At 41.6% G+C, this 15,676-nt stretch overlaps 1 protein-coding gene across 1 annotated transcript in view; it reads right to left on the bottom strand.

Annotated features, from left to right (window-relative positions):
* Nucleotides 1-1,679: 1,679 nt before the first annotated feature.
* SYT4 (synaptotagmin 4) overlaps nucleotides 1,680-15,676 on the bottom strand; it is a 30,541-nt gene continuing 16,544 nt past the window's right edge. Inside the window, exon 4 of the mRNA XM_066602622.1 lies at nucleotides 1,680-7,371. Coding sequence (XP_066458719.1) covers nucleotides 7,064-7,371 — 308 coding nt within the window. The 3' untranslated portion in view covers nucleotides 1,680-7,063. The remainder of the gene's footprint in view (nucleotides 7,372-15,676) is intronic.

The raw sequence follows: 15,676 nt of genomic DNA, 5'->3' as shown, positions 1-15,676 counted from the left end.
GTGAAGTGCCCAGGTAATAGGACATATACCTCAAGGCTAAATTCAGACCATGTGATAGCATCTGGAAAATCCTTATCAGTTTAAATCCCCATATTTTTCAGCTTCTGTCATTTATAAAATGTTCTTTGAGTATTAAGACTTTTAGAATCACCTCTGTAATACTTTTGTCTTTTTTATAGAAGAGTATTCAACATCATATTGAATTTTTGGTGGCTAACATTGTACTCCACTAATTTTGCTCTTCATCTATATGAAAGCTTAAAACATTAATGGCTTTGCCTTGTTGTCCTAAAGAACACCTATGCATCTCCACAGAGAATAAATTGGGACTTGTCCATGTGACCAGTTAAATACTAGAGTTCATTTAGTACCAGTGTGTATGTTGTGTGGTTGTGGGACTTATTGCCCATATTTCATAAGTAGTGGCAGCATCTGTTGTTCCTGAAGTGTGTGAACTGCTTTAGACTGAGTGAATGGCAAATATAAGTTTGAGCTTTGGAGTAGTTTACTCTTTATAGAACACCCATGTTGTGGTAGAGGATAGGTTGAAAGTGCTCCTCCTGCTATACAAACATGAAAGAAGACATACTGGCCTCATCCAATTCCCTGCACCCTCCTGTTCTGATGGTGCCTGGTTCCCTGATGCTCTCTACTTCCTACCATAGCAATGACATCCCAAGAACAGGACCATGTAATCACTACAGCCAAACACATCTAGCTTCAGGCAGGCATTACCTGTAGTGGTCACACGTCCCTGTGTTGAGACATCAACACTACAAGGGGATGCAAAATGCATCAGAGGACAGGGCACCATCAGAATGGAAGCAAAAAAGGTCTGGATGATGTGAGCAAGCTTTTTTATGTTTGTGTAGTAGGCTGAGCAATTTTCAAACTTTATTTTCTCTGGACAACCCCTTTCATATTGAATTGTAAGTTTGGACTTAATGCTTGAACCAATTTAAATAAGAATTCAAAATACACTGTAGACACACTTTAAAGGGGTTTTGCCAACATTTAAAGCTATCTACTGTTCACAGGACAAGGGATACCTTCCTGATCAATCAAGGTCTGACAGCAGTACCCCGACCAATCCTAAGAATAGTGTCCTGAAGGTCACAGTGTAGGGATGGACTGGAGACTGGCTGAGGTTTATCCCCATCCAACGTACAAGGCTGGGCCAGTAAGCCAGTTCATATCAGAGGACATGAATTTATCTCCGTCTGAATAACAAATTGTACCGTAATCAGTGCCATGGTGGACCAATCCACATAGAAAAGTAACGGGCTCATTATACTCTCATGCCCAGCTTTGGGCCACTCCATATCACACTTGGGCATATGTCGAGTCTCTCAACAAAAGAGCTTGTGGAATCGCTGCATATCTTAAGCCACGGGGGTACGTAATAAAAGCCATTGATTGGTCCATGCTGTGTATTAACTTTTAATAACGGAAAACAGATGAGTTCAACAATGGCTGTAATTGGGCTGCCATAATAAGGAATGATGCCGGAAACCGTCTCAGTCTCTAGTTCCGTAATCAGGAAAATGTTAGTAGAACAAGCTTCAGTCTACTATGAGTGTATATTTCAGGAGACTTACACTCCAAAGGCTAATGTTCACCGGACTCATGCAAGTGGTAAATAATTTCAATTCTCATGTGTTTCAATAAAAGACACCATGTTAAAATGCATAGCCTTTATCTTTAATACAACCCAAATATGCTGTACAGTAATATTGAAAACCATGTCCCATTAATTGCACATGAATTGTTAGCTTGTATACACACTAGCATAGGGAGGATGTATTCTCCAGTCACCCTTACTCAGCAGGAATAATACATTGCTCATATGGGTTAATGTTACAGCTCTGACAATAGATGACAAACAGTAGTAGGGTGTTTTTTTTTGTCTGGTTAAGTATAACCATCTCTCTTTCCTCATCTTCATATACAAAAAGAAAGTTAAAAAAATAAAAAAATAATTGCAACACTTATAGACCAGTAGTGCAGTTGGACATTTGGAAAAAGACATTAGAAGGCAAATCTGCTACACATTTGGAAAGTAAGATCTTTTTTTTGTTTTGTTTATTCCAATGACACAAAACAGTTACTACCCCATTATCTGTTACTGGGACATACTGGTTAATAGTTCAATAAAACATACTTTATGCTACATACTGTACTCTTATAGTGCACAGATTCACACCATTCACAAAGACCCACTGATTCTGAGTCCAAGCCCTTTGGGTTCCTTACAGTCTTCCTCTTGTGTTTTCTTATTTTAACACACACGGTATTAAAAATCACAATTTCATACAACAATTCACAAACAGAACAACGATGCGTGAGATGCGTTATGTAAAGCGGGTTGTTCAATCAAGACTTTTGGTTGATTGGTTTCAATGTTCTCCTGATTTTATGGTCACAGCGTAGATAGAATGAACATGGTCAATGTTCATGCTGTGCGGTAAGTTCATGACCTAAAAATACAAAAAAATCTTTTTTTCTCTTCAAAAACTTGGCTCATGTACCTGAAACATTTTTGAAAAATTAAAGAGTTATTCCAGTCAAAACTCATGAGTTGTCCACGTTGGACAATTCCTTTTGGTTAGAAAGGTTCCTAGACAATAAATTAATTAAATTCTACTTTTGGCGCCTACGACAATCACTTGCACTGTTTAGGGGACTTGGTAGCAAGTATACAATTTCTCCACAGCTCCACTACAGGAGAAAGTAAGAATTACATGGTTCTAATTAAAATCCATGGGCTGGCCACTTGGTGAGTCCTCCAGAGTGAGTAATGTTTTTTTCTAAATTAACTGATCTCTGCTCTGGTTATTAGATGTGGGTCCTGAAAAGGGGACCCCTCAATTCCCTCAAATTTATCAGTCAGAGAACTCTTTTAACAGCAAAGATACAGGAAACAGTCATAAGCTCATTGCTATTTAATTTTCAAAAAAAGATAATCACATTTTTTATTTTGCATTGGATTCCCAATATGGTTGGTGGAGCACAGATTTCATATAGTTTTAAGTGTTGGAGGAGCTTTATCTAGTGCTTATTTTAGCCCTGACATGAATGATGCATGTGACCTGTAATGAAAAGTGGGGGAGGGGAGGTTGTGACAACATCCCTGAGCACATTTGTGGCTCCTAGAAGTTGTCACATTTCCCATTTTTCTAAGCAATTTAATAGATTGTATCTAGCAAAATTAATTATGATCACATTTCCTCCTACAGATCTGACTGGAAATACTCTTTATGGCTATGAGATAAAGAAATATCATACCTTCTACTTCACAAAAGGGTGTTTGCAATTTACAGCTATAAAAAAGTAAGTGCACCAGACATGCCACCTTTCTGTACTATTTATTTGCATTTTCAGCGAGAGGCCGTTCACACTGTCTTCTGCACCATATGTTTGATCTACATGTATGATGCTCCGAGCTAAGCTCCGGAGACCTGCATTCAGGCTTGGGCTTACTTCCAAACTCCATATGTTAAACACATGATGCTGAAGACCGTATGGATTGCGTTTTAGTTTAATTTGAGATTCAGTTTTTATGGAATCAACATGACATTAAAGTGACTCTCTGGTCCCTGACAAACCAAAGTAGCCACACCATTTCGCTGACTACCTGATGTATGCCGTGCATTGGTAGTCTTAGACACTACACGCTACTTTGATTGATCAATCAAAGCTTGTTGCTGTGTCTTAGGCTACCAATGTACTTCCAATGCACAGTGTGCTTTAGGTAGTAAGAGAAATGGCGTGGCCATGTTAGTTTGTCTGGGACCAGAGAGTCACTTTAAATTGCTACATTGTTTACCAAGATAATGGCATTTTTTATTACAAAATCTTGCCACTGGTGTCAAATTTGTACCATAAAATGGTGTAAGTAAATTATTGGTCTGTGTTTACAAGATTGTTTACATTGTGTTCAAAGTCCATTGAGAGAGTATATGATATTCTACAGTTGGTTATTTTATCCATATGCTACTATCCAACAACTAAGAGGTTTGAACAGGCGTGTAACAAATGGACAACAGGACCAGGCATTATCCATTGGATATTTAAAGGGGTCATCCCATCAGAGACAACCACTTTGAAAATGTGGTGATTGGGAGAAACAGCTAATTGCCCCGGGATCTGCTTCCCACACCCCCACAAAATGTTGATTTTGTCATGGGAAGCTGCAGCCAGTCAAACATTTTGATTGCAGGGGGAATCGTAGTATTATAAGACGCCATTCACATGAATAGCCATGGTGATACAAGGACAGCTGAAAGTCAGGCGGAAATGGAGTCAATCTTACCCTGCTCGATTCCGTTCATATGTCCTAACAGGATGTATGAACCAGAGATGCTCTTTGCACAACACTTATAAAAACATTAGAGAACTTTTTCTATCAAGAGCACATTAAATATTGCCAGATCATACTGAGCTTTCCAGAGCACAAATTATTTCTTATGGTGGCTCTCCATCAGAGTCGGAACAAGCTGTCTTTGCACCCAAGACTATCTCAGAATATGCCCCCTCAGTTATCGAGCTGAAATTCACAAACTATCGGATGTTTCATTACATGGCCCCCTGGCATAATAAAAGCATTATCAACAGCTTTGACACAGTGACCAATTGGTTGTCCTTAAAATTTTAAAGGCAGGGATTTTTTTAATCCATGTTACACCTCAATGGTGCCTACTTTGCCCTACCTATCATCCCACCTCTGCTCACCCCTAACAGAGGGTGTTCATGATTGTTGGGGAACTCACTCTATTATGCCCTCTTGCCCAAACAGAGCACATAGAATTGGGTTGTGTAAATCACAATTTAGGCCGATGTTTCAGAGATGAGGCGCTGCACCACTTGATCACAAGGAAGTGGAAATAGCGTACTGATACTGAATATCCTTTTTGGGAGTAAATGGTATTCCAATTTAACAAACAGTTGGAAAGCATAAATATATCAGGATAATTCAGGACTTTTTTATCCAAAAATATATTTCTTTCGAAGGGGAAATTTGGTTTCAACCTAATATTAATATACATGAACACTAACTTTGTGTTTTTCTTGTTGTTTTTCTGTTACTTAAAACCATTTAGATAAAAGTCATGGATCCGGCTGGAGAAACATTTTTACTCAATTACAAAATGACTATATTTTATTTCCATGTACGTCATACTTATTATGTCCTTGTATCAGTGGAGACAGCTGCACAACTTTTCAGCCATGGCCCCTAGCAACTCCAACTGTGTCTTTCTTTTGTTATTCTTACCCCTGTTCCCCCAGATGGGCGCTTCTTAGATTTGGATCCCAGTATTGTGACTGTGTCTAGTGTGTGGTCCCCACCCCTCACTGCTAGTGGGTGATGTTGGACTTGATTGACAGTGAATGTGTTACGTGTGCTGCTGGGGCATGGTGTACTAATGTGTTTCCAGCAGCACAGCACTCTCAGGGTTAATGATTGAGCTGGCTGGGTGTGGTACTTCCTGCTAGCCAATCCCCTGGGTCTGTGCTCACATATAAACCCAGCTCCTGGTCAGCCTGAAGCTGGTCTTGTACTGTTTGGATGTATCTGTGACATGTGTCCTGTTACCTGCTTTCTGCTATGTATTCTGTTGCAGCTTGCTGTGTGATCTGTGCCTTGCTGTTCTTGTCCATTTGTACGTTTTGTCTGCTGCGTTTGTTTGTTATGTCTGCGCTAGTTTGGCCCCTAGGGCCCTTTAGTAGATGTGTCTTGCTAGTGTAGAGACTGCAAGATACGATGGGCCTTTCCGGGGCTTGCAGCTTAAGTTCATTGGCCAATGTACGAACTAACACCTCACATTTATATTCAGCTTATCATCTGCTATTAGTGTTTGCATTGTGGCTGCTGTATGCTGTGTATTCTGGCTCAGTGTGTCCTGTTGTTCGGTCCCTGTCATTTGGCATGTGAATGCATCCTGTTCTGGTGCGTGGCTCCTAGGATCAGCTAGGGCCCAGATCGGAAGGCCACTGGGCTGCCCTTATTGGGGCAATGTCCCCGCTTAGGTAGGGCCATGCTATTCCTCCCCTGTAGCACAGGGTCAGTTTGCCAGAAACCTGTGTGACCCGTGTGCATAACCAGTTCTCCTTTGGTCACGATCGTGTGGGCCCCGTGCTTACTTTGCCCACACGATCATAACAGAATGGTGGGGACTTACTACTTGATACATTCACAGCATTGAGAGCTGAATCTAAGAATAGAGGTGAGTATAAACAAAAAAAAGGACATTGTTGGAATCAGTGGGGCCACAGGGGCAAACATATGAAGTCTGCCTCACCGACATGCAGACATGACAGGTCCCCTTCAACATTTTTGGTTGCAAATACAGTGGGTTATGAGGGTTTTGTAGACTAGTTAATCAATGGAATTTTCCAGTTCAAATATTGTTATTGATGAATATAGCATAGTATTATTTTTATCTTGGTCCCTCTGCTGTTCTATTGCCAAACCAATATTTTAATACTTTCATTAATACCTTCACATGTTGCTCTATCATTGACATGGATTATTATTCTGCTGTCCAATTTAAGCTTGGGTTGCATATACAGTAGAATTTTTGGTATGTAATGACAGACTGTGACCATCTATGGCTACTATTATACATCATGGATGCCATGGGTTATGTGCAACTCAACGCATTCTGAATTTGCTATAGAGTGTAGCATCAAGCAATTATATTTCCCAAGTTGACATGTACTATCTAACTTTCTACATGATGTTTCAGCCTTTTAACAAAAATGGCTGCTCATGAAGTTAATCTGTTGGGGACGAACAAGTCATTGACTAAAGTTTTTTGGGCAGACTTAAATGACTGTAAATTGCAAAAAATCCCCATTTTATAAAGTGAAGGTGGTCATATTCTTTTGTTTTTAGGCCAAAATTCATTTTGTTTTATATTTATCTCTATTTTTCATCTTTTTTTGTTTGTTCAGTCAATCATGTTTTAACATAAAAAAGAAATGTCACTGCAAGCTTCTTATTTTACATGGCAACGAAATAAATAAAAAATGGAGATGCTGAAGTCCGTTCAACTCAAGGCTGCTAACCATCGCACAACATGTGCCACTTGGCAATCTGTCTCCGAGGATGTTCACAGATTTCCTTCCAATGTTCTCCACCTGTTCCATCTGCTGAGGCTCCGAGGATTAATCGACCAATAATCTCATTCCTGGAGCCTCTGTCTGAATCCATCACCAGAAACTCTACACTTATGTCTTCCAAGCCTTCACAAGGAATGTCAAACACAAACAGTTCATTGAACACTGCGTTCGGGGTGCACTTCTTCACGTGAGTTTTCTTTTTGGAAATTCTTTTCTTTGCATGATAAAGATTCACTTTCACATATGGATCTGGAAAGAAAATGAAACATTTATTGATTGTTCACTAAAATTAAAAATAACATTTTTTGGTATTGTCAAAATTAATATTATTGTGAAATAATTGTTATGGTGTATTTAAGACTAAATTGTTATAGGAGTTTTCCAATCTTAAAAATAACTTGCCCCAGAGTAGGAATGGCATTAAATATAAAATAGCCATTACTTACCCTTCCACTGCAGTGCTGTATAGGAAGCATAGTGGAAGAGTGAGTAATAGCTGTTTTACTTTCTTACTCTGAGGCAAGTTATTTTAAAGGCCAGGAAATCCCCCTTTAAGCGTAAGCCGTGCTATATATTATTTTTAAAAATCGTGATGGAAGAAGAATAGGAAAGATTCTGGTACCTTAACATATTGAAAAAAAAACCTGTAATCAGAAAATGTTTCCAACAGATTAACCCTTTCCAATTCAATTTGTATCCTGGTTTTCCTAGGGGGCTTACTCTTTTTCTGCCATTATACAACGGCGCTATTTGCTGGCTAAAGCCAGTACTGCATGAGGTGACACGTTGGATAGGCTCCAACAGCAGAGAAGCTGGCAATATACAGCAAGAGAACCCCGACAGATGTATTCCAACAATGAAGCTGTACAGCCTTAAATCATAATGTCTTCAGACGTCAAACAGTGGATTGGAAAGGGTTAAGGCAATTCTAAGAAATCCCATCACTGCTAAGCAAGATGATGTTAGTAAAAACTGGTCCCTTAAAGGGCCAATTAGGTTACCAATAGGCTCCTCTTTCCAAATAGTTTTGAAGTCTTCCTCTACATTTTGGGTCATTTTCCATCCCTATGTGCTTTAAGGGTGTCTTCATACTTGGTGTAAATGCTGCGGATCTTCAGCAGAGGATTTTTCTACTGAAATTTCACAGTATTTAAAGTATAAGAGTTTAGAGTTCTTCCTCTTCACGTGGAGGGGAAAATTTCCACAGTGAATCGTTTTTGAAAATCTACAGGATGGCTATTTTATGCTTAGGTTTTTTGCTACAGTTTACAAGTGCTAAAACCTGCTGCAGATCCACAACAAAATCCACTGCAACATCCACATCATTTGGGTGTAGATTTAGCCACTGTGGATTTGCAATAGATTTGCTGCTGAACGCTGCCTCTGATTGGTCACAGCGCTCAGCCAATTAGAGGCAGAGTTTTCCTCTGGCAGGGATTTTTAAATTCTTATGCTAGAAGTAAATGCTTTAGTACAGTGCTGGCTTCACAGAGACAAGACGCGCCTGAACCCGGACAGCGCTGCTAGGTGATGTATTAATTAATTAATTTTTTTTCCACCTGGGGTTTATTTTCAGGGAAGGGCTTGAATTTCAAGGCCTTCCCCAAAAATTACTGCGGGGTTTGCCAGCATCTCCCTGCTTTCTATGGAACCAGCTGTAGGGCCGGCTCCATTGAATTCAATGGGATAGCATTGCGGTCCTCTGCCACAGTTGGTGACCCTCGCGGGGTGTCCCCTTATCAGTGCTGTCATAGTGTTCAGTGATGAGGGGACCTTTCTGGGACCTTTTACAAGCACAGCTGCTCCAGGGAATGGAGCAATATGCAATGACCTTCAGTCACGCGCATGTTGCTCATCCGTGGAGTGCATTGTTTTGCGCACATAGGTGTGCGCAAAAATACGCTCATCGGACTGAGCCCTAAAGGTGTATTCCTATCTCAACTTTTCATGGCCAAGATATGAAAGCCCAAAAGCTCTGATTTAACCACTTGTCGAAAAGAGTCGAGCACTTAGCACAGCACAGTTTCCATAGCTCTCAATTAAGTGAAAAGGAGATACAGAAGCAGCGTAGCGCAGCGTGTTATACTGTTTCCGTACCTCCCCAAGTTACAAAGACAGCATAACGCATTGAGCTACGCTGTTTCTGTAGCTCTGATTCCCTACAATGAGAGCTACAGAAACAACACTGCAATAAGTGCTCTGTTCTTTCCATAGGCTCTGGCCGTATGGTCAGTAGTCATGGCAACAGTTTCCTATCTCGGCTATGAAAAGCCAAGATGGCAATACTCTTTAACATATACTGCAAAGTTTCATGTTTTAGTATGCACTACTGATTATACTAATACTTAGTGATATACAATATCGTATATGTGGCTTTTCACAGAATAACATGCAAGCTTAAATCATCTTGGGACAGTAATCTTGATGTAATTTAAAGTGACCTTCTGATTTTGGGACACAATTCTGTCCAGTGAATGGAGGGGGATATATTACTGCAGTTGTTCTCTGCTGTCCCTCTGATTCTTTTGTTTCTGCTTTAGGCCTTAGTCAGACGGGCGTTTTTTCGCGCGATTTGCGGATCGCATGACGGATGCGCATCCGCAAATCGCGTGACCGGTGCGCGCAAGTCGCCCGCAAATTGCCCGAAAATCTGCTCCTAGCCGCGTTTCATTAGAAACGGGCCGGAGCTGTCCAGCGCATTGCATTCAATGGAGACGGCAATAGAGCCGCCTCCATTTAAGGCAATGCGCTGCGGGCGAGCCCGGGATGAATTGTCGGTAAGGGCTTAAATATATAAGCCCTTCCCTGCAATTCATCCTAAAATGTGTTAAAATAAAAAAAAATTGTATACTCACCTTCTCCCGGCAGCCGGAGCTCCGCACGGCCGTCCTGCAGTGGGTGTGAAGGGGGTGTGAGTCAGACCTGCCCCCTGATTGGCTCAGCGCTGAGCCAATCAGAGGCATGCCTCACTCACACCCATTCATGAATTCATGAATGGATGTGAGTCAGACCTGCCCCTGATTGGCTCAGCGCTGAGAGGCAGCAGTCACTCACCCATTCATGAATTCATGAATGGGTGTGTGAGTGAAACCGGCCTCTGATTGGTCAGGGCTGTGACCAATCAGAGGCAGATCATTCAGCAGGCGGGGATTTTAAAGCCCCGCCGGCTGAATAGTGCCGAGAAGCAGTTCAGGAGAACTGACAGCGGCCGCGGCTGGACTCCGGCTGCAGCGGAAAGGTGAGTATACATTTTTTTTTTATTTTAACACATTTTAGGATGAATTGCAGGTAAGGGCTTATATATTTAACCCCTTCCCGACAATTCACCCCGCGCACGCCGGCAGCCCATTGCTTTCAATGGAGCGGCTGTATTGCCGCTCCATTGAATTCAATGGGCAAATATCGTTCTTCTCTGCCACAGCTGTTACAGCTGTGGCAGAGAAGAATGATTTGTCTTCTATATGTTCTCAATGGGGTCGGCGCTGCTGCCGCCGGCCCCATTGAGCGCATATACAGAAGAGAACAGGAATCGCAGATCGCAGATAGGTGCGATCTGCGATTTTTTTGTTCTATAATTTATCGGACGAGCGCATAAAAAGCACTCATGTGTCCGATACCATTGCAAAGCAATGGTTTTATAAAATTGCCGGACACATGCGCATGCGCAAATCGCGGCTAAAAACGCCCGTCTGACTAAGGCCTTAGTCTGTACAAGATGGCCGATGCAACATTAAGACTACCTAATCCCCACAGTGCATTAGTAGTGTTAGACTACTGATGCACTATGCATTCTCTCTGATTAACCAGAGCTATATATGTGATCAGCACTGGCCAATCAGAGAGGAGTGCACAGTGTGCATTAGGTAGATAGAAGATTGCTACAGCTGTCCTGAACAGATGAAAATGGGGCTTGGAGCCAGCAGGTTGGAGGGGCAACAGAGAAGAACAACTGCAACAACAATCCCCAACCTCTCCAGTACTGGGAAAGAATTTTGTTCTGACACTGGAGGATCACTCTACTTTGTGTTTTTAATCAAAGTATGGCTATTCAATAGGGAGTGTTTCCCGATATAGTATTTAATTTAGTACTTTTGTTGGCATGGTAACCACTTATTGGTCTGTTATATGACTTTACACTCAATGCTGTACAATGTGAATATGATTCTTCAATGCTTTTAGAATCAAATGTACTTAATTAAAATTTCTTAAAAGCTCATTGAATTTTTTCGACAAATACTCCAACTGTACAATGATCGGCTGAATACTAGATGATGGAAGGAGCAGATCACTATTGAGCCAATCATCTACATACACTCGCTCACCAGGGAGGAGTAAGAAATAAAAGACCTCAGTATGCTAAGCAGAAATCAGCGAATTGAAACTGTAGAACCCAAATTTGAGTCAAACTTTGTTAAAAAGTCAGTTTGGCAAAAACCCGAACGTCAGGCAGTTTATTATGGAGTCGGGAATGAATTTTTTCCTCCAAATGGGCTAAATTGGCTTCTGCCCCATTGGGTTTTTTTTGCCTTCCTCTGGATCAACAAGTGGGAGGGGAAACAGGCTGAACTAGATAAACATTGTCTTGATTTGGTCTAATATACTATTTTACTATGTATGTTACTTTGTTTTTGCCAAATTAGATGTTAAAAAAAAAACTGTATTGAACACTATCTAAGAGACTGGAGGGTCTTCTTCAATGGATATATCGCTCAGTGGTTAGCACTGTTGCCTTACAGTACTGTAGTCCTAGATTCAGATCTAACAAAAGACAACATTTGCATGGAAAAGGAAAACTTAATGTAGATGTTATCTTTGGTCACACTTGAACCTATGACTCCAAAACTGTAAGGCACCATGCTTTTTTTATTCTCTGCAGAAGGTCCTAAGTTCAAATCTGACCAAGGACAATATTTGCATGGAACTGGAAAACTCAATGCTGATGTGTTGTCTTTGGTCAAATTTCAACCTAGCATTCCAGCATTGCAAGTCAACAGTCCTAACCACTGCTTTTCTTGTGTCTTTTTTCCTACAGCCTTCATCCTTCTCCAGAGGAGAAGAAGAACAAGTAGAAGAAACATGAAGAAAACATTCATGTTGTGCATCATCAGATTTGAACCTGCAAGGCAACAGTGCTAACCACTGAGCTACCACCAAACTTTTGGTTTGGACTGAATGAAAGTTTTGCAGCTCATCTCTAATGCTAAGGGTGATGTCACATTGTGATGTTTTCTCGGCAGTCTTTTGGTAGGGTGGTTGCCATTGCCTCCCCAGTCTTCTTTACCCCCAAGCAAGCTGGGTACTCATTTTACTGACCTCGGAAGGATGAGTCAACCAAGTGAACCAAGCAGGGATTGAACCCTCAACTTTCAGGTCTTAAGTGAGAGCTTAGGACTGCATTTCTGCTTCCCTAATACTCTGCACCATACAGGGCTCATATGCTATGAACTGTGCAATAAATCATCTCCTAGACTATGGATTAAACAAATTAGTTATGGCAAGCATCACACCAGGAATTGTCCCCTTCGGGTTCCAGGGTTCAGGTGCACCTGCTGTCTCTGCACCTATAGGTACCCCTTACTGTAAGTAGTAGTAATATTATAGTATAATAGTAATTGCAATATGAATTAGGATAACAGTAAACTAGTAATATAACAACAAACTTAGGTTTGCTTTGTCTTCAGGAACTGTTTCTCAATCCTTTAATTTAATTACTGAAGGTTATAGGTATTCCCACCAGCAGTCACATATTAGTCACGTATTTCTGAAATCTCATGTGATGCCTTCATCTCATCATAAGGTTTCAGCATAGTTTATCACAGTACAAATGAGCAGAAGATCTACGATATTTGTGCATTAATGGGCAGCTGGCAATATCCCCGGAGGCCGGTCTATACTCTATGGTTGAATCCTTTAAGAAAACACATGGTCCACCACACAGTCCTGCGGCGAGGACATGCTGATTATGAGAGACGTCTTTGAATATAGAATGCATCTAAAATTAGCAACTTGCAGCAAGCCGAGTTTTAATGAATCTCCATCATTGCGCACATTACTGACTCAGATCTTAAGGCTTTGTCTGGAATGACTTAAGTGGGTCACAAAATGAATGTTATTAATTGCCCAAACTGAAGTCAGCTATTTAGAACAAATGTACCGTAATGTAAAAAGGGTGTTTGGAGCTTCATCGTCATCAACTGAAGGACACACATTGGATGTAGAGGAGCTGAATGTATAACCTATGTATTTACTTTGTGCACCATAATTCTGTGAATTAATGGGGTTGTCTAATCAAATGCAATAGTATAATAGCGCTAGGATATACAAATGTTCCATTGGCAGGGTCCTGACCACTGACGCTCCCTTTTAATTGATAGAACAAAGTACCACAATGAGTTCTGCCACTTCATTTTACATCATCTCTGATCTAAATTGAAGGGGTTGTTTGGGACTTTGGGTATTTTTTTCTATTGATGACCTATTCTTGGGGTAGGTCATTCATGGATAATCGGCAGGGTCCCATCGCTTGGAATCCCCACCAATCAGCTTATTCCTGGCACAACTGTCAGTATGGTCAGTACAGGAAGCAGATTGTGCCAGCCATGTTGCAGCAGCCTGAGTTAATAGTGCAGGCGCAGTTCTTATTGAATTAAATAGTTCTGTACTGATAGCGGTGCTGGGAATAAGTTGATTGACTGAGAGCCAGAGCAGAAGAACCCCACCAATCTTATGCTGATGACCTAGTCCAAGAATAGGTTATGAATAGAGATGAGCGAGTATACTCGCTAAGGCACATTACTCGAGCGAGTAGTGCCTTAGCTGAGTATCTCCCCGCTCGTCTCTAAAGAGTAGCGGCGGGCAGCCGGGGGGAGTGGGCGGAAGAGAGGGAGATCTCCCCTCCGTTCCTCCCCGCTCTCCCCCGCCGCTCCCCGCCCCCCCGGCCCCCGAATCTTTAGAGACGAGCGGGGAGATACTCGACTAAGGCACTACTCGCTCGAGTAATGTGCCTTAGCGAGTATACTCACTCATCTCTAGTTATGAATAGAAAAACCGCCCAGAGTCCCAGACAACTCGTTTATCAGGCTGCCTCATGAATGACTATGAATGGGCTACCAATAATCCACCAATGCTTTGATGAGAGAACTCTTTTAGGATGTCCTATGAAAAAGATCAGATTTAAAACACTTTGGTCCTGGGACAAAATTTCCCAAGGGACAGGAGGGGATAGAGAGTTATATTACCTGGTACTGTTTTTCTGGTTTTACTGTTGATCTGCCTGTTCCTTAGGCACGTTTTCATTTATCTAAAAGTCTCATGATCCTCCAGTGACTATTCAATGCACACTGTGCATTAGTATTCACATAGCGCATGCTGCTTCCTAATTCGTCAGTGCTGTTCATGTGAGCAGCATGTTATGTCTTAGACTACCGATCCACTACCAGTGCTAAGTGCTCATTGGGTAGCCTTAGAATCGACACAGTCATCTTGAAAGTATGAACAGGAATACCCAGGAACAAGGGGTTCAGTGGCCAAACTAGGAGGAGGTTAGCACTAGGTAATATAATTCACAGACTCTTTTATCCCGGGATGGTCACTTTAAAAGGCCATCTCTCCATTTAATCTCCACCTTGATGTGGGGATGCTAGGGTTCTTCATCAGGCAGGATGGGAGTTAAGGAACCTCCATTCTGAAGGTAGGTGAGGGTCCCAGAGGTGGGACCTAAATCTATCAGACATGTACGATTTAAGCTATAAAGGGAGCAAAATGGTTGTCAATTCTTGTGTTTTTTTTTATTAAAGAAGTTTGTTATCTAACCAGAATCATTTTTTTCTATATGAACTGGACGTGTGATAAGTGATTGATCGCTGTGGGTCTATCTACTAGGATCCTAAAAGTAGTGCACCCCGAGTCCCCTTGAGTGAATGGAGCAGATATGGGCATATGTGACCACTACTTCATTCACTGTCTTTAGAGGCAGCAGAGTGATGCGCTCAGCTATCTCAGTCATTCCCATAGAAGTAAATGGAGTGGTGGCTACACATACGCACCACTACTTCATTCGCTAAGGGGGAATTGGGGTGCACTTTTCTAGTGATCCATAAGAGTCCTAGCTTTTAGGCTCCCAGCAATTACACATTTAGCACCTATCCTATGTATAAGAGATAAATGATATTGATGGGATAGTCACTCTAATGGGCCTCCTGGAGGAACTAAAGGGGTTGCCCAGTTGTACAGTATTGATGGCCTATTTTCAGGATAGTTCATCAATGGTACAATAGATCATCATGTGGGATTCCAGCTGATCCGCTGTTTCCAAGCAGATGCACTGAGCTGCTTTGTGCAGGAAGCAGACACCTCCATTCTCACTGCAGTGGTCAGGCTTGGAATTGCAACAAAGTCACTATTTATTTCAATATGTGCAATAACAAGCCTGACCACTGCAGTGAGAGCGGAGCTCTCTGCTTCCTTCACAAATCCGCTTAGTGCAGGAGCATACTGGCCCTGAAAACAGCTGATTGGCAGGTTGTGGATGTCAGGCCCCTACCTAGCTACTAGG

Source organism: Eleutherodactylus coqui, chromosome 5 (assembly GCF_035609145.1).
Source record: "Eleutherodactylus coqui strain aEleCoq1 chromosome 5, aEleCoq1.hap1, whole genome shotgun sequence".
NCBI classification, from domain to species: Eukaryota; Metazoa; Chordata; class Amphibia; order Anura; family Eleutherodactylidae; genus Eleutherodactylus; species Eleutherodactylus coqui.
The sequence above is the reverse complement of the archived record's forward strand: the minus strand, read 5'-3'. Positions and strand labels throughout refer to the sequence as shown.